The sequence below is a fragment of the Pollicipes pollicipes genome, unplaced genomic scaffold, assembly GCF_011947565.3.
Source record: "Pollicipes pollicipes isolate AB1234 unplaced genomic scaffold, Ppol_2.1 Scaffold_1600;HRSCAF=1878_pilon_pilon_pilon, whole genome shotgun sequence".
NCBI classification, from domain to species: domain Eukaryota; kingdom Metazoa; phylum Arthropoda; class Thecostraca; order Pollicipedomorpha; family Pollicipedidae; genus Pollicipes; species Pollicipes pollicipes.
Genome location: NW_023595962.1, coordinates 21,767,120 through 21,786,351, shown reverse-complemented (window position 1 = coordinate 21,786,351; position 19,232 = coordinate 21,767,120). Strand labels below are relative to the sequence as shown.

Here is a 19,232-nt window from a genome sequence, read left to right as displayed (position 1 = left end):
CGCTGTACGTCACAAGAGCGTCATATACCAAAAGGTTTTCGGTCTGTGCCAGCGTACGTGCCCCCGTTGTTCTTGTTTGTTCCCAACCGATAGTGTTCGCACGTAGCTCTGAAGACGTTAGGTATGTGGTCGCGTTGCGAGCGGGGCGGTGTGCGCCTTACATGGCTGAGGAGATAGTGCCGTGTTATTGGAGCGCCATATGTGCTGCTTGCCACGAGCAGGTTGGCATTGTCTGAGCTGATTGTGATACATGCTATTGCTGCACCGTGTATAGGGTTCGCTGAGGTAGGTAGTTACCGAGGTAGGTGCTTTAGAATTCGCGAGCGCTTCTCGCGGCCGATGTTTGTTTTGCATGTTCGTATGCCTATGTTCAATTTGGTGAAATCTGCCTGTGCTGTAAAGCGCTTTGCTTTGATACCTTGCTTTTGGTGAATTTGACAGACTGAATTAATTACTGCCCAAACTGTGAAAATACAGGTGCCAAACATAAACAGGGTAGTGGTGATGTTGCCACAATGTTTTTGGCATGTGTGCCATAAATTTGGTGAGCCAGAGTTTGGTGTGCAGTCTCCATCAATTCATTATCAGTCCAGGAAAAAGTGTGATGGATGCCCACATGACGTTGTGCTAAACCTTCATTTCTCGGGACAATTTTTTGGGTGCTAAAGTCAGGTCACACAAAATTTATCAGAATTGTAATGTATTTTTCTGCATGAAGACCTTTTAAAAGCAGTGTTCCACATTTGTACGGATTTCTGAACTGAAAAGGCCATCTTCATGACCATTCAGAGCAGTTCACAGCTCTGCCCTTCTTTAAACCTAAACTCTTCAAGTTTCTAAGCTATACACCCTCAAAGATGTGCAGACTTTCAGAGGGACTCTTTGAAGGTCACCCAGGCAACCACAATACCATAAAAATACCATTCAAAGCCTGTGATTATATTGGCCATGTGGTAGTTGAGGCCAAGTAAAATATAATTGTTGAGTCATTCATATCTTGTACTTGTGAGCACAACTTTCAGATAAAGTGGTAGTCAATTGGCTCCCAGTCAGTGTTGTGCAAGTTATGATGATGTAATCACACAATGAAGTGTTAAGGAGCATATTTACTTTGCACAGAAATAGTGCTGTCTAGAGCATCCTTTTCCACTTAAAAGTGTACCAATAGCTATAAGTGAGCTTATTTCATCATGTCTGATGCTGCTTTAACATCTTCAGATGTGGAACATTCTCTTTAAGGCTACTTTCCTTGAAACTACTTGTACATCATAATTCCTTGAAACATTGCTCTCCATGCACTGAAATTGCTGTTGACTTTGCACCAAGTCTGAGCTCTCAGAGGCATGGCATACATGTACTGAATTATTTCCAGGATTTCACTGCTATGTTGGAGATGCTTAGAGGAATGTCTATTTTTGCAGCCCTTTTTCAGCACATGGAGAGCCACCATTTTATGGCATCAGAATGTTGTAATGGTGTGTTAATGCAAAATACCCATAACATATGTTTAAAGACAAACATGGGTTATGATTTTGGTAAATTTTAGCCTGTACTGAGTTCAAGGTGCGTGTGCACCAAGATCAGCATATCAGTGTCACTCACACAGTATACTGATTTTTCTCAGACTGGACCGCTGTTTGTACTTGTATTGCTGTATGAAATGTAATGACATCTAGTTATTTATGTCTCACCTGAGTATTTCTCTGACTGGTATTTTGGCCTAGTGACACATTCAAAGTAGTTTAATGTGATGGGCTTTTATGCAGGTATGCATGCCACACTTTCCTAAGGTGTGTGGCATGCAAGGTAAGGAACTGGTTGTGCAGTCTTTGTTCATGTTCAGTATAGATTTGAAAAAAGGCTAGAATATTATTGGGTCCAACACTCCAATAATCACTGGAATCTCAGAAACTGCCTGCTCCCACTTCTGGAATCCAGACAGATGGAACCCAGCACATATTGTCATTCAAACCCAAAAGGCTGTGGCTGCATGACCTATAACAGTTGATATGTCCTAAACCTACCCCCCAAGGCTGTGCTTAGGGGCAGTTGGTATGTGGTGTCTGTGGTTGTGATATCTGACACTGTTTGGTTAGCAAATATTGGTATGATCTCTGCGGTCATGACAATGTTGAGCATTGAAACCTCTGACTAAAAGTCATGCAAAATGATAATGGTGTACTAGAATTAAGTTTATGAGCCTTTTTCAACCACATCACATCCTGCTTGCCTGAAACACTGCCACTTTTGCGGCGCCCTCGGTTTTCTAACGCTGTTTACTAAGATGATGACACAATGCAAGCACCTACCAGCTTGCGGCACTCCCCTCCCACAGAGCCCAACTTTGTAGATGTATTGCCATATGGAGAGAAAACGTCCTGCAAAGGTACATTTTGCGTGAACATGGAGGCGGAATGGTGGAACTTTCTACATATTTAGCTCAAGGCAGTTTTGGTACGTCCAATCTCAGTAACTTGAGCTGAGTCAAGCCAGCCCCGTAGTCAACCTGGCTTCACTCACAGGCTGAGGGCGGCACTGGCAGCTGGCCAGCGTGGACCCGCCACCGAACCTGCCGTGACCTGACCTGGCCTGGCCTGACCTGCTCATCGCCACCATGGCCTCCTCAAACGTGATAAAGACAATGGTGTCAAAGAACAAGAAGAGGTTTGAGGAGGGCAAGTTCAACCTCGATCTATCGTGTATCCTTTGAGGCCGGAGAGCGCCTGACGAGAGGGACGGGTGACATCACCGGAAGGGGTGCCGATAGCTGGCCCCGGAGCGCGGCCGTGGCCTTATCTCGGTGCGCCGAGCTTGTGAGCTCGTGGCCCATACTGCGGCGCTGCCGGGCTCAGGGGTGTAAGTTTGGTGAAGTGCACTGGGGGTCACTTTGTAACGCAGTTTACACCTGCGTGATATGTTGTGAGGCGAAGAAGACGCGGTTGAATGTAAGCTTGTTGTCTTTTAATGTGTTGTTGGGTATTTCCCGTAGGATATATGTGGTGCATGTCCTGGCCGGCGCGGTTTGTGTTCGTTACTTAATTTAGCCGTGTTTCCGTCCGTTTGTTCTTCATTTCCCTCCACGTTTATGGGCGTGGCAATAGTGCGACACAAAAATTCTCAAACCGCCACCGGTGAACGTGTTGTCGTTCTCCGTCCATTGATGCCGCTGGCTTTCTTCGGCGTCTAAAAATGACTTCCGCGAAAATTAGTACGTAAGACTGTACTAAAATCATCGAAGCATCCCGCGCTGTGGCGAAATCATTAGCATGGAACTTGTAATCCCAAAGCTACGAGAGCGGCGGCCGACACCCGGCCTCGCCGCCACGTGACTATGCCGGCGCGCACCCCCGCCCTGCCGTCGCTCTGCTCCTTGACCGGCGCCGCAGACATCACGCCGCGCATCATCGCCATGGGCTACCCGGCGCAGGACATCGAGAAGCTCTACCGCAACGACGCCCGCACTGTGCTGGAGTTCCTCAATCAACGCCACCCGGGACGGTACAAGCTCTTCAACCTGTGAGTGTGAGCGGCCGCGGCGGCGGTGGTGTGGTGTGTGGCGGTGGTGTGTGGCGGCGGTGTGTGGTGGTGGTGTGTGGCGGTGGCGGTGTGTGCGGTGGTGGTGGGTGTGGAGCGTGGGCTGTGACGAACAGCGACGCCCGGAGAGGGAAGGTGTGCTGGTGTGTGTGTGGGGGGGGGGGAGGGGAAGACAACAGCGTGTTTGCTCTGTTTCGCCTATTGATTTTTGACTAAACTCAGGCCCGCGCTTTGCGTTTCAAGCCGCATTTTGTGACGAATAGATTCGTTTCGTGCCACTTCGTTGTGGAATACGTTACAAAACGCCGAGTTAGTTCGTACGCCCCGATGGGACGTAAGGTCTTCAGACAACACGCTGTGTCGGTTGAAGATCTTTCCACACATTGTCAAGAGTGTTGGAATGGATTTTCGCCTGCGCTCTTGCCTCTTCATGCCCTTGGTGGGCGAGGACAACTAGCGCACGCTGGACGTGAATGAACTTTTTGCGGTCGCTTTCCATTACCACAGGAAAAGGCCGTGCCGTGAAAAGGAATACGGTGCAGAACAACTCGGTATAAGCTGCGATGATATTTCTTGCAAAACCACGTCGGCGGTCTTTTGATTGCAGCCATAATCATATTTCGCATGCAGAGAGCCAGAGGAATACACGCAAGGCAAGATAGCCAGTTGTTACCAGGTAGGGAGCGGGTTGGGCGAGTTGCATGTGAACTGAAAACTTATTGCCCGCTTGGGCGCCCAGGTCGGCCTTCGTCCTTTCCTGACGGTAATCTCTTTCCAGCCACTGATTTCAAGTCATGCAGTTCTCAGCAACGCGAGGCGCCCTTCTTTAAAAGTTATGATGTGTGAATCGCCGGACATTGTCATGCAAGCTGTTTGGGCCGGCGGGATTTTCCTGCAACTTTGCAACGTCGCGACCCCCCCCCCCCCCCCCCTCTCCACTCGATTAGCACGCGAAGTTGGAGTTTCGTTGTTGCAAAAACGTGAAGAGCATGGGTCGAAACCTCGAAACCTTGCCGAGATCTCGAGGTTGACGCTCCAGCGTTGCAGCGATGTCAGGCTAAATGAGGCTTACGAAGGAGAAAGCGGACAATCGCAAAGACAAAGCCTGTGACGATGTATCTGAATGGCTATGCGCTCTCCTATGGAGGCGCTAGATTCGCTCGTTTTGGTCGTTTTGGAGAAGTGGCTTCAGATCTCGTTAACCACAGCGGACGGAGACGTGAACTCATCTGCACTGCGCAGGCGAATGTACCGACCGCAGTTTGTTAAAGGGTCTCAGAACTGTCCCGCACGATACGTGCGCCAGCGATCAGTTGGAAATAGACCAATATTGGCACCCTTTTCGAAAGCGATCCCGAGTGTCAGACGCTGTGGCGTTAACCGAGGCGATCGGTTCATGACAATAACACGGCGATGTAAGCTTATTTGTTGCTACCGAAGTCCACCCGACATACCTGGATAGTTGGTAATACTTTCGCTGCAGTTATCAAACCTTAAAGCAAAGCAAATTCATGTATGTCACCATTGGTCACACCCACACTTTGCCGCTTTTAAGCAGTTTTTCCGTGTTAGTGCGTTTATTTGACATGAGCGGACCCCCGCTCGTGAAATTCTCAGGACCATTGTCTCTCCAACTTATTCATTTGACCTATTGGGATCGATTGTCCGGTCATTAGTTGCCTCAAACCTGGCTACCTGTCACCTGGCTGGTCATGAGCATAGCTTTTGACATCACCCCATGATGACAGTGGACCACTCGTCACACTTCTCTGCAACGCGCGTCCCGCCCCGGACAAGGACGTGTCCTGGCAAGCCGTGTCCATGGCTGTCCTTGTCGGTCGGACATCCCGTCCGTGTCCGACGCCGTCGGTCTTTTGCAACGCTTCAGGGAGCCCGAGGCCCGCCTTGGGCTTGCCGTGTTGCCGTGGCGACCCGGCTATCGCCCCAACCGCAACGGGATGTCACGGTTTCCTGGCGCGCCGCGGCCGCGCGCAAACGTCCGCGAAAACTGAGTCACGGCGGAAAGCACGCCACCTCCAATTCGTGACGTCACGCGCCCACCGGCCACCGGTGGCCGCCGGCTCCCCTCTCCGGGCGGGATGCCGGCCGGCGACTGCGTGTTGCAGGCGTGCGCCACGTGGGCGGACGTCTTCCGCACGCAGGCAGTGGGGCGATGTCTGCGGCGCGTGGCCCCGCGCGCGCGAACCGGTTCTGGCCGGCAAAACTGAACGGCTACCAGTTCGCGTCGTGCGAGCGTGTGCGTTCGCTAGGGAGCACGTCGGTGAGCTTTAACAAGCGATGATGCGCCGTTACTCTTCCGCGAATGCCGCGGCTGTGATGGCACCAGCAGTCGGAGGCGTGCCCGAGTGCCGCCGACGTGTCCGGTGGCATTGTCGCTCGGCTCGGAGACCCCGTCTCGAGCGGGGGGGGGGGGGGCCTGGTGCGTGTGCTCCTCCGCTACCGTCTCCAACCGGCGCCATTAGGTCACAGCCGTCCGCTGCAGGACGCGCAACAGTGACGTGACGCCGGTGCGAGGCGGGGAGTGTGTGGCCTGACGGCGCCTACTTCGCCGCATCCCAGACCCCATTGCGGCGCCCCCCCCCCCCCCCACCCCCAACCGGTGCCACGCTGCCGTACCCACCACTGACCCGAACGCCGTCCCTCCAGCCCTCCTCGGCCCAACTGTCCGCCAATGGCACCTGTCGGCGAAGTTCCTCGCAACACGCTTCCTACCTCCCACGTCAGACCCGTTCTTCATGGGCAAAAAGCTCATTTCCTACTTGGGAGTAAGTCCATTGCTTACCTTTGGCGTCACCGTTCAATCCGTATGACGTGTAAGTCGTCCCTGTTGCCATAGCAACGCATAGGAACGGTCGATGCGCTGTTGACGGTCCTGCGTGGTAAATTAGAGGCCTGGCCTGACCTGGGCCGTGGGATCGACGGTGGTGTCTAGCCATATATATATTTTTAATAACTTAAAGGGAGTGTTCCACATTTGTGTGGGGCTTTGAACTGAATAGCCATATTGAAAATCATTCGCTACAGTTCACAAACCTGTCCTTAAGGCCTAAATCCTTTTGGTTTCTGAACTATATGCTCGCGAAGATTTGCAGACTATTGTGAGTAGACTTTTTCGAAGTCGCTCATGCGTCTATGGCGCCATGATAACGTCACTGAAGTCCTGCTATTCCTATAGTCATACGACGATCAGCGCCAAGAATAACGTAAGTATCGAGTCCCTCATATATGATGTAATGGCCGACGACTGGCTCTCAATCTATGTTGTGCAAGGTACGATGACGCAATCAAACAATGACGCATTGAAGGGCATATTTACTAAGTAGAGAGATGGTGTTGTGTAGAGCAGCCTGTCCATTTCAAAGTACGCCAATAATTATGAAAGCTTATTTATTCGAATCAGATTCGAGTTGCGCAATTCCTGCGAGCCAGATGTTTCTATTGGGTTAAATGAGCTGGTTTTTGTGCCCGTATTTAGAATTAAAGGCGTTCTTTACTGGAGCGTATCTGTGACGTCACCAAGCTTGTGTCGTAGGTCGATGAGAAGCTGGGCTGTAGTGACCCCAACAGTTGATATTGCGCGTTGTGAGAAACGTCATGACGATATTATTGGCACGGTGCCGCGGCGATGTGGTACATCACGTCACCGGTCCTCGCTAGCTGACGGAAGCGTTCTCATGACTGGACCGTGTTTGCGCACTGCATAGGGTGCGTGACGTCACATGTCTTTGCGTGACGTCAGTGGCGGCCGGCAGGCGTGGGAAGCCGTAGCTCACGACTGAGCGGACTGAGGGGTCTCGTCCGCGGGTGTCATCTGTCTGTCTGCCGACTGCTGGAGCGTGAATACAACTGGGTTGTTTTCGTCTGCCGTGCCGGCTCTCTGACGTCACGTGTGTCTGCATGATGTCACCTGTTTGTATGACGTCACTTGTCTCCGCCAGGCGCTGCAAGTGTCAATCTGACTGGGCCGTGCTCGGTGGCAGGGCCGACGGACTGACGTCACGAGTCCACGCGTGACGTCACCTGTCTCGCCACCAGGTGCCGAGAGCGACAGTACGACTCGGCCATGTTCGAGGGCCGCGTGTGTGGGGGCCCACGCGTGACGTCACCCGTCTTGCCACCAGGTGCCGAGAGCGACAGTACGACTCGGCCATGTTCGAGGGCCGCGTGTGTGGGAGCCCACGCGTGACGTCGCCTGTCTTGCCACCAGGTGCCGAGAGCGACAGTGCGACTCGGTCATGTTCGAGGGTCGGGTGGACAGAGAGCCCACGCGTGACGTCGCCTGTCTTGCCACCAGGTGCCGAGAGCGACAGTACGACTCGGCCATGTTCGAGGGCCGCGTCGAGTGGGAGCCGTTCGAGGACCACAAGCCGCCCCGCATAGAGCAGATCGCGCCGTTCTGTCGCAAGGTGCACGAGTGGCTGTGCGCGCACCCCGACAACGTGGTCGCCATTCACTGCAAGGCCGGCAAGGTACCGATGGCGGCGGCGGACAGAGAGGGGGGGGGGGGGGTCGCCGCTGGTCTGGGTCTCGGTGCCGGCTTTTTCGATGCGGGTGGTGCTTTCGTTATTTTGGTGACGTGGCAGTATTGGTGCTTGTGGGGGGGGGGGGGGGAGGATTGGATAAGGGGGCTGATTCGAAACGGTCGGGACGCTCTGTTAGGTCTGGTTGGTCGATGCGGTCTGGTCGGGTCAGGGTTTTGGTTTTGGTGAAGATGCGCCGGTGGTGTGTCGCAAGGGAGGACGCGCTCCTTTCGTTTTTATTATTCCGGTCCTGCTGATCAGGAAGGATGTGCCCCTGCTATATGTGGAGTGGCATTGCGATGCCGTAGTGGAGAGTAGGCTGTGCAACGGACGCCGCTTTCTCTCAGTTGCCCACACTCTAGTAAAAAACATTGCATGTGGGAAATGTGTCGCCTTTCTCGACAACCAGCGCCCCCGCTCGAAAAAAGAACAGCTGTTGAACCGATCACCATGTCGGCTACATGGGCGGGTAGATAACGTATTGATTATTAGTTGCTGATTTGTGGTTTTGGCCAGGACCTGACAAGTGATAGTCTGCTGTTACCTGCTGTTGCCAGGGTCGGACTGGAGTGATGATCTGCTGTTACCTGCTGTTGCCAGGGTCGGACTGGAGTGATGATCTGCTGTTACCTGCTGTTGCCAGGGTCGGACTGGAGTGATGATCTGCTGTTACCTGCTGTACTCCGGGCAGTTCGCTACGCCGGCCGAGGTCCTCGCCTACTACGGCGACCAGCGCACCAAAGACGGCAAGGTAGGCTGTCGCGGCCGCCTGGGGCGGCGACTGCGCGTGGTCCCGTGTGGCGCGCAGCCCTCCCCTGCGAAGTGACCCCCATATGCCCATCACTGCAGTCCTATGCGCCTTCGTTGCTTCATGCTGTTGCCATGCGACATCAAGCCACTGGGGGTCGTGCTGCCGCCGTCATCTCGTCTCGAGTCGGTGCGGAGGCCGCGCCGGCTGGGGGTCCGCCCGACCACCGCACACGCCACCACGAGGGGCTTGTGCGCGGGGCAGGGCGCGGCGCCGACGCCGGCCCGATGCGACTCCAGCACTCCCCTCATTGCCACCCCGGTACTGCCCCCATGGCCACCCCAGTACTACCCCCATGGCCACCCCAGCACTGCCCTGCTGCCACCCTTATGCTGCCCTGCTGCCACCCCAGCACTTGCCCTGCCGCCACCCCAGCGCTGCCCCGCCGCCACTGCCATGCTGCCACCCCAGCACTGCCCCGCTGCCATCCCAGCACTGCCCTGCTGCCACCCCAGCCCTGACACCCCTGCTGCCACCCCTGCACTGCCCTGCTGCCACCCCAGCACTGCCCCGCTGCCACCCCAGCACTGCCCTGCTGCCACCCCGCCACGGCCGGCGCCTTCTATCCCACAGCAGCTTTCTCAGGCCGAAAGAACCCAGCCTGCTGGTAATCGTGTTATCTTGTGCATCCGGCCGGCGTGTGCACGTCCGCGTTTGGATACTCTCGCGGATACGTTTGTCCCGTTTCTTGATGCATCTATCATGTGCGCAGGCTGGGGCCGTACAGCGCTGGGTAGCTCGCCTCTGTGTCAGCGTCACCCTCGTGCGAGCGATCTGCGGCCTTCCCGGCGCACGAGGGTGACGTGACGTGACCTGTGACGCGCCCGGTGCTCTGTCGGCAGGGCGTGACGATCCCCAGCCAGCGGCGCTACGTCGAGTACTTCCACCGGCTGATGGGCATGGAGCGGCCGGCGTACCGGCCCACAAACCTCTTCCTGCAGGCCATCACGCTGGAGCCCGAGCGGGCGCTGGAGAACATCGTCTCCAGTGAGTGGCGCCGGCCGGCCGGCAGGCGGCGGTGCGTGCGCCGCCGCCTGACAGTCGTGTGATGGGGCGGGACTGGGAGCGGGCCGGTCCGGACAGGACCCGGAGCTAGCCCATGTGGTGGGACGGTCCCGTGACCTGGCAGGACCTGTGGCGACCTCGCGCGGCCGATCCCGCCGCCGCGCCAGGTATGACGCAGCGAGGCGAGCCGTGCGCGACGGGCCGGCACTTCCCGACCTTTAGTAATAATGCACTATTCGGGGGTCAACTTGGGTCAAGACCGCATGAAACCTTATTTGAAAAGACAGTGGACTACCCATCATTGATGATGACCATGTTTATCACTAAATGCGTATTTCATTGGCATGGTATATCCTTGAACTACTTACCAACGGATGGTTGGGGCAAAGCGTCTGTTGTCCTTGACCTGCTGTCACCCACCCTGCCCTGCCGTCGCCCTGCCCTGCCGTCGCCCGCTCTGGCTGCCCTACCGCCATCCGCCCTGCCCTGCCGTCACCCGCGCTGCCCTATCGTCACCCACCCTGCCCTGCCGTCATCCGCGCTGCCGTCGCCCGCCCTCCCGTCGCCCGCCCTGCCGTCACCGGCTCTGCCCTGCCGCACCAGCCGCTGACCCGTGTCCGCCGTCCTCAGGCGTGCACTTCTCGGTGAAGACGCGCGGTCCGACGCCGGACGCGTCCAACGGCGACGCGCGGCCGGTGCCGTCGCTGCCGCTGCTCGACTCGGAGGCGCGCAAGCAGAAGGAGCACAAGCTGATGAGCTCGCGGCCGGTGGAGCCGGCGCGACGGGCCGGCGACACGTGCCTCCGCATCCCCGTCAACGGAGACCTGCACTTGTGCGGCGACTTCAAGCTGGAGCTGCTCTGCAAGCCCAAGAACAAGCTGAAGCCGAAGGAGAAGCTGTGCTGGCTGTGGCTGAACACGTTCTTCGTGGCCGGGCCGGCGGCGGAGGTGGCGCGAACGGAGCGGACGGAGCGAATGGCGCGGGCCTCCAGCTGTCCGGAGGACGAGAACGGGCCCGGCCAGGCGTACCCCATCGCCAGGTGAGCCCGCGGCCGCGCCGGCGCTGCCGCACCGTTGTTTGGTGCGTGTGTGCGTGCGTGCGCGCGGATGAGTTGCAGGCGTGCCGCGGCTGGTGCCGATGCCGCCTTCATGTCACCTTGTCGACGGGGTAAGTCGCAGCCCGGACGCGCCGCTGCCCCATCGGCCCGGTCGTCGGGCGCACGATGTTGCCAGGTAAGTCATGCGCGCGTCATTGCCGCACAATGGGCCAACCCTGTTTTTCCTGTCGATGCTTTACATACACGTCGAGCCGTCTGGCGGAGTTAGGCGATAATTCTCTAGCCGACGCCTGTCGTACGGCGCCGGCCTGTCTGGTCTCGCGGAGTTTCAGCAGTATTTTTCTAGTTGAAGCCTGGCATCACCGCTGGCCTGCCTGGTCTCGCGGAGTTTCAGCAGTCATTTACCGTTTTGCAGGCGTCCCCAGCTCAAGTCTCGGCATCAGTAAGTGACGCTGGGGTGTCGGCCGGGACACGCGCTTTTATCACCGCTGCACTGTGGCCCCACAAGCCACGCTGCCAGCACGACACGGATGCAGGGACACTGGCACGGAACACTGGCACGAGTGCAGCCGTCGCTGGTGGGGAGGGACTGGGTTGGAGAGGCGTGCGACGGGCTAGGGCAACCGGCCTGTTCTCGGCTCAATGTGAGGACAGCCGTGCATGCTCTGTTGAGTTTGGCATTTTCCCTTGTCGACGTAAGAAAGGCCCGCAGCTCCTGGTTTTCGGCATTGTGTGTCACACGTTTTTATGTTCAGAGAACGACTTTCCACGTGCCAGGGGACACTGGTTAAAGGCGCTGGTTTAGTTGGTGGGTTTGTAGGGCGCGTCAGCTACAATGGTTTCTGCGCTGGATAAAGACGTTGTGATGCTGATAGACGATTGACGGTCGACAGAACATTGACGGCACACACCAGGTTGACGGTGGCAGCAACCATATTTAATTGAGCGCCGTCAGTGTAATCGTTACTTATCATTACAACGTTGTTTAGCCAGAACATCCTGGTATATTGAAGGTCGTTGATACAAGATAAGAACCTTGAACACGTTCCGTTCCGTCACGATTCCCTATTGCGGTGCAGTAATGAGTTCGCTGGGTGCCGGTACTGTAGTGGTTAACGCATCTGCTTTATTTATCATCACAACGCGGTGCAACCTATGGTGGTGACAAGGCAGTTCTTCCCTTTTGGTGACCTTCGAAACGCGTATGTCATTATGCGCCACATTATTCATTGCACTTCCATTTTGAGTTCGCAACCTTCTCGCCGCAGACAGACCACAAAGTCGCAAAGCGTTGTACCCCTTGCAATGCGTCGCCCCCCCCCCCCCCCCCCCCCCCCACTAGCACAATCCAGTCAGTAAGAGCGCTTACCGCCCAGCCTCCCCGTGATGGGTCAGGCGGGTTCGGGCCGCTTCGGCGCCGACTGCTTGCGCCTGGCTGGGATGGCCTGCGGCTGATGTCAGCGGCTGTTGTCAGCGGCTGGCGTCAGCGGCTGCTGAGCCGAGCACTGCGGCACGTTAAATGTTCGGCATCGCACTCCGCCGCTGGTCGGGGACTGGACGACTGTATGGTGGGGTCTGGGCTCACACAATACAGGCGCTGCTGCCGTGGGCTTTGATCCGATCCAATCTAATCGGTCTGGTCTGGTCTGGCCTGATATGATCTGATCTGATCTGACCTGACCTGATCTGATTTGACCTGATCTGACCTGACCTGACCTGATCCGTTTTAATGGAAAAACTGTTTTTTAGGTCATGATTTGTTGATCTATCGAGGCACGGTCACAATCGTTATGAGGGTTATGGTTGTGTGGCACGCGTAATCGTTTTTCTGTGGCATGGGTTCTACAACACGTCACGGACTTGACGTGGCCACATGCACCATGCAGGGACAACATTGCAAAGTGCCTTACCTGCGCAGGGACATCACACCCGAGTACTGCGCGGGTGCAGGGACATCACAGCGAGTTTTGCACGGGTGCAGGGACATTACACGGAGTCCTGCACCGGTGCAGGGACATCACACCCGAGTTTTGCACGGGTGCAGGGACATTACACCCGAGTCCTGCACGGGTGCAGGGACATCACACCGAGTTCTGCGTGGGTGCAGGGACATCACACCGAGTCTTGCGCGGGTGAAGGGACATCACAACGAGTCTTGCGCGGGTGCAGGGACGTCATCGCACGTGTCCGGCCCACTGCCTCACAGTGCGCCCTCGCACCGGCCGGCCAGGACTCCGGCGGCGGCCGCCAGGTGGCTCCAGCGACGCCGCACACGCCGCTGTCGCGGCGCCTGGGCCCAGCAATTCGCGGTAGGACAGCAGAAGCTCCTCCCGCTCCGGTAGCATCCTGTGGCGTCACAGATACGCGCCAGTGAAGAACGCCTTTGATTCCAAATGCGGGCAAAATTACAAATGTGGGTAACAAGTGGAGTCAGCTAATGCAGCCCCACGGATACGTACAGTACGCATGAATGGTGCGGTTGAGTATAATGCGATTTAACAGTTATTGGCAAATTTTGTGGAAAAACAGCATTGTCGATTACACTATAAACATGCAATCGAGACTTGTTCGTTCGCTTGAAATGCACGACCGCCAGCGGCGCGTCGACCGTTGCCAGATATTGCTATGACTTGCTTTAAGGAAACCCATTCCCCACTTTGGGGTAAGCCCGGTGAGCCCATATTTTTCTTGTGGTGTCACGGCCCAAGTTCATTCCCCACTTTGGGGTAAGCCCGGTAAGCCCATACTTTTCATGTGGTGTCACGGCCCAAGCCCATTTCCCACTGGGGTTAGCCCGGTAAGCCCATACTTTTATCGTGGTGTCACGGCCCAGGCCCATTCCCTACTCCGCCGAGAGGCGAGGTGTGCTTGTTTACAAGTAAGCCGTCGCTGTTGCCAAGGCAACACCGATCAACAGTCGGTGCATTGTTGACGGTATTGTATGCCCGGCCAATGGGCAGGTCTCGATCTCATGTGGGTAGTGTGATCGACAAGGATGTCTAGCCACAAAACTAGCCACTGACTGCTCATTCAAATAATGTGCAGCTGTGCCATTCCTGCGCGCCAGATGTCTCCACGGGCTTGAAGTGTTTCTGTGCGTGTTTTCAGTGTGTTTCTGTGCATGTAAACAGTTTCGAGAACAAGTACCATTTGGAGTGCAATTTTTTGAGTTTTTCTTAAAATTCCAAAGCTATGAAATTGAGAAAGTTTCAAATCTAATGAGCCGGCTCTACTGGTGCCCATATTTGGAACTAAAGGCATTCTTTATTGGCGTGCGACTGAGACGTCACGGGCTGCCACCTGAATGAGCGGAGCTTGGGTCGTAAGTCAGTGAAGAACTGGGCCCAGGTGGACGCGCGCTGCGAGGTCACTGGGGTCATGTGACGTGGCCGCCGCGCGGGTCTGAGGTCACGTGGCGCGATGGCCTGCACGCGCCACGGGAACGCTGCTGGTGTTTGGAAGTCGTGTGCCACTTTGCCGTTTGATTCAGTCATCAGTTTTCAATTGAGCTACGATATGTCTGTGATGGGTTTCGATTTTAAAAAACTGCGTGTTACGGACATCCCCCTTGCCAGAATGTTGTCATACTTGTAGTGCTACTTTGCTGTGGAGAGGCGTGCCGAAGGAGTCTTATTTGTAGCATTGCGTTCACGTAGAGAAGCTCGCACACGGAGATGCGACCTGAACCCATGTTAGAAGCCGCGCTCCACCACCTGCCGCGCGTTTCGCTATCCACACCGGACTGCGGTAACTGAACATGCGGGCGATGGGAGAAGACGCTCTAGGGTCGTTTCGGCAATTTTTTGTTTCGTTTCGCGACGGTTTTCACCAGGCCGGCTGCGTCGAGAATGCAGAATCACCCCCCCCCCCCCCCCATCCCCTCTCCACTCGTCCCTCACAACGGCCACCCGAGGCCCTTCGCCCCCACTCGTGCGTGCTTGCCGTGCATCGGCTGACGTGGCTGACCTCGTCGGAGGTCGGTCAGCCTGCGGCGGCGCCGGCTGCACCCGCCGGCGGAGACACAGCGGCCAGCGCCCCTCCCGGCTCCCTGCGAACGTCGCACCGACGCCGGTGCTGGCGAGGCGCGCTGCCGGCTCACGGCTTGCTATTCAGTCCCAGACGTGAGAACGTGCTGAAACTGGTGTGCGAAGCTTTCCTGAAGTGCGCTCCTTCCACGCAGCAGTGCAGAGTTTCGTGGTGACCTTTCGTAGCCCAGGAAAGATTGGCCCATGACGGCCCGGCCCTCGCCCCGCCTGGCCCCCTACACCCGGCACGGCCCGGCTCTGACGCACGCCGCCGCCTCCTCCGCAGCTCCTGCAGCGACGCCCACGTCTTGCCGGGCGTCAGTAACCGGATCACGCTGACGCTGGCCAAGTACGAGCTGGACAAGGGCTGCAAGGACTCCCGCCTGCCCGACTCGTTCAAGGTTCGGGCCTGACCCGCCAGCTGGCTTGGTGCGGGCGGCGACGCGGCGTGGCGCGATAGGCAGCTGGGGTTTGTCTCGATAGGCAGCTGAGGTTTGTCTCGATAGGCAGCTGTGGCTTGCCTGGGTAGGCAGCTGTGTTGAGCCTCGATTGGCATTTGTGGCGTGCCTTGGTGGTAGAGGAAACAGTTTGAATCCAATGCAAGCTGGAAGGCTAGCATACGCATAACAGCGTTTTGTTGAAAAATTGGGTGGTGTTTAAGTGCGTAAATACTGTAGTGTGCTGAGTAATGTGAGTTTGTGGTTCATCGGCACATAAAGTCCGTCGGTGTAAGGTAAGTGTCACGTGACTGCGGGAGTTGGCATTCGAGTGTCGCATGAGTGTGCGAGTTCGTTTCGGTTTGCCACGTCAGTGTGTGAGTTTGATTTGGACTGTCACGTGAGTTTGTGAGTTTGACTTGGAGCGTCACTTGAGCGCATCAGGTGAACGTCAGTTGAAGCGCTGGCCGCGTGCGTTTGAGAACGGCTGGCCCGTCACGTGACCGGCAGATGCACCTGAGCCTGGTGCGGCAGCGCGGCCACGTGACGCCACGGCTGCCACACGCCAGTGGCTCGGACTCGGACAGCGAGGACGACGACGAGGAGGAGTACCCCGGTGAGAGCACGCACCGCATCCCACCGTCCGACCTGACCTGACCTGGCCTGACCTGAACTGACCTGACCTGGCCTTAACTGATCTGACCTGACCTGACCTGACCTGGGCTGATCAGAGCTGGTCTGTGTTGTGCTGGCTGTCCCACGCTACCCCGGCGTGACCCAGCCGCGCCCAGTTTGACCAGAGATGATCTCGTCCTGAGTTGACGTGCCCTGTCCCAACCCACGTTGGTGTGATGTGAACCCATGTGATAGGGCGCCGCAGCTCAGTTGGCTGAGCGCCACATACGAACGTGTGCGGACGGTCGTGGGTTCGATTCTGGCCGCCGGCCTGGTGTTTCGTCGCCCGTAGCGTAATGAGCGCAACGTATGATCATGCCGTAGAGCCACAGAGGACGGGCACGTCGTGAAAACTCATGTAGCAGCACAGTGTGACTCGACCAGTCGTGTTTTGACTTGTCCTGCCCTGTCGCAGTCTGAGCAGCCAGACTGACCATGTCGCAGTCTGAGCAGCCAGACTGGAGCCGGCCGACCCCGTCCTCCCTCAGCCGATCCTGCGCCACTCTCGTCCGTTCTGACACGCCGCGGCCGGCCGCGCGCTGCCCGACCGGCCGTGGCGCGCCGTCTGGTGGCGGGTGGGGTGGCATGTGGCGCGCCGGCCGCCGCCTGACGCTCGTGCATGTGACGCCGCGCTGCATGCTCGCGCTGCGACGCCGGCCGCTGACGCCGGCGCGCCTGTGCCGGCAGCGCCGCGGCCCCCGGCGGCGCCGCGGCCCGCCGCCGGCCGGGTGACCTGGCGGCGGCCGTCCGCCGGCACGGTCGACCGGCCGCCCGGCTCGCCCGGCTCGCCCAGTTAGCCGCGAACGCACCTGTGTGAGTGAGCTGTGGCGTCGCCCGCGCGGCGGGCCGACCGGAGGGACGGGCGGACAGGCTGTGAAGACGGGAGGACAGGGTGTAGAGACGGGCAGATGGAGTGTAGGGACGGGCGGACGGGGTGTGGCCACGGGAGGACGGGGCGCAGGGACGGAAACACAGGCTGCGAAAACGGGAGGACAGGGTGCAGGGACGGGGAAATAGAGTAGAGGAACGGGAGGACAGGGTGCAGGGACGGGGAAATAGAGTAGAGGAACGGGAGGACAGGGTGCAGGGACGGGAGGACAGGCTGCGAAAACGGGAGGACAGGGTGCAGGGACGGGGAAATAGAGTAGAGGAACGGGAGGATAGGGTGCAGGGACGGGGAAATAGAGTAGAGGAACGGGAGGACGGGTGCAGGGACGGGAGGACCGGCTGCGGGACGGGTAGCCATGCTTGCCTTCGGTCACCACTGGTGAGTTCGTCAGGACTGGAGAAGCTATCCGCTCGCAGCTGGCGTAAGTGGGATGACGACGCGATGTTGCCTTTCTCCGCTGTACTGTTCGACCGTGGTGTCACGCCCTCTCTAGCTGTGGACGGCGTGCCTGCTGAGCGTGCATGAGGTCCATTCTCCGTCTGGTCTCGGCCTCGTGCGTGTTGCGACGTGCCTGCGGTCCCTGCCTGAGCGTGACCGGTGGCGGGTAGTCGAGCAGACCAGGCAGGACGCATGCTTCCCAGCGCTTGCCACGCACGCCGCCGCGGACCTACGTCAGGGACGTCGTTTGGTGTCGGCACGTCACGCTTCACATTGTCAGAATCCTTTCCGTCCGTGAACGGCCGTAGCAGCTGACGCGCCCTACAGTGACGCGAGGTCCCTGCGTTCTCGAGCCCCGCCGCCGCCGGCATGCAGCGACCACGGCACGGATGTCGGCCGACCTGACTACCGGTGACGTCACGCGTGTGATTCTGCCAGCACCAGTGGCGTCACGCGTGTGATTCTGCCAGCACCAGTGACGTCACGCGTGTGATTATGCCATCCAGCCGGCTCCGTCCCCACCGGTAACCGTGTGCTGTTCGTCCTTGTTGGCAGACAGTGGCAAGGAGACAACCCACCTGTGACGACGCCGGCGTGGGGCGCCAGAGTACAAAGAAGACAGGGCCGACCGCCGGCGCGACGGCTTGTGGCGCGATCGGACCTTGTGGCGGGCGGGACCTTGTGGCGGGATCGGACCTTGTGGCGGGCCGGACCTTGTGGCGGGCCGGACCATGTGGCGAGGTGACCTTGTGGCGGGCCGGATTACTTGGCGGGGTCTGACCTTTTGACCAGGTGACCTTGTGGCGGGATTGGACCTTGTGGCGAGACCGGGTCTTGTGACGGGCGACATTGTGGACAGGGACGTTTTGGTGAGGTGACCTTGTAGTGAGATGACCTGACGAGGTACACCTTGTGTGAGTCCGGACCTTGTGACACCGCCGTCCGGCGCAGCTTTCGGACAAGGTCGGTCGACCTGGCCGAACCTGGCGGCGGCGGACCGCCCTCGGCACGGACCCGACCCGACGCAGTCCGACCTGACCCGACCCGACCCGACCTGACTCGTGTGCCGCGCCGCTCGCGTTGGCGCGGCGACTGTGTGCCTACGTGCCGAACATGTCATACGCGTTGAGAACCCGCAGGCCCTACGTGCCGGACATGTCATAAGCGTTGAGAACCCGCAGGCCCCACGTGCCGGACATGTCATACACGTTGAGAACCCGCAGGCCCTACGTGCCGAACATGTCATACGCGTTGAGAACCCGCAGGCCCTACGTGCCGGACATGTCATACACGTTGAGAACCCGCAGGCCCTACGTGCCGGACATGTCATACGCGTTGAGAACCCGCAGGCGTCGCGCCCGGCCACGGGAGTGCCGCTGAGCAGTTGTTTAAGACACAACGGAGCCGCCATGTTCTCGCGATTTTAATCCATGTTCTGCACTGGTTCAGTCCACTTGTGGTGGCTTTGTATGGTGAGCATCTGGTGTATTTTTTCGTGCAGAATATGAGTGGACAATCACCGAGCCTCTCTTGTATGGGATCAGGCGGAGCCCCCCAGCTACCCGGAAGCCAGCAGTCAGTGGCGACGGATCCGCGCTGGTGCTGATTGCGTAGTACGTATGCGGCGACGGCTGGTGGTGATCGGCGTAATCTTGCGTCACACGTTGCGCAGTTGCGTAACGCGCCTCCGCCTCAGGTGGCCACTCAAAAGCGATCTTGAACGCAAGCAATGCTGTTTTGAGACGCGTTACGGCAGCGCCGGTGGCAGCTCGAGCCGCACCTGGGCTCGAGGCGCACGCTCGAGCGTAACGCTCAGCCTTACC

General features: G+C 57.8%; 1 protein-coding gene across 2 annotated transcripts; it reads left to right on the top strand.

The window, feature by feature from the left end:
* The first annotated feature begins 149 nt into the window (after window positions 1–149).
* On the top strand, window positions 150–18,926 carry LOC119090651 (phosphatidylinositol 3,4,5-trisphosphate 3-phosphatase and dual-specificity protein phosphatase PTEN). Of its 2 annotated transcripts, XM_037213505.1 has the most exons (11): window positions 150–285; window positions 2,523–2,699; window positions 3,387–3,516; window positions 7,850–8,024; window positions 8,719–8,826; window positions 9,726–9,870; window positions 10,519–10,927; window positions 11,361–11,387; window positions 15,257–15,371; window positions 15,918–16,023; window positions 17,965–18,926. In XM_037213505.1, exons 2-11 carry the CDS (start codon window positions 2,615–2,617, stop codon window positions 17,991–17,993), a joined length of 1,329 nt encoding a protein of 442 aa, XP_037069400.1. In that variant the 5' UTR covers window positions 150–285; window positions 2,523–2,614; the 3' UTR covers window positions 17,994–18,926. The 2 variants fall into 2 exon arrangements, with proteins under 2 accessions (XP_037069400.1, XP_037069405.1); XM_037213510.1 differs by lacking the exon at window positions 11,361–11,387 and having other exon boundaries at window positions 151–285.
* Window positions 18,927–19,232: the final 306 nt, after the last annotated feature.

Excerpts from the sequence above, each read along its gene's own strand:
- LOC119090651 (XM_037213505.1), top strand. The coding sequence starts at position 2,615 with ATGGCCTCCTCAAACGTGATAAAGACAATGGTGTCAAAGAACAAGAAG. Across the intron at positions 2,700-3,386 it reads GTTCAACCTCGATCTATCGT|ACATCACGCCGCGCATCATC; the intron begins GTATCCTTTGAG and ends CCGGCGCCGCAG. Across the intron at positions 16,024-17,964 it reads CGACGAGGAGGAGTACCCCG|ACAGTGGCAAGGAGACAACC; the intron begins GTGAGAGCACGC and ends CCTTGTTGGCAG.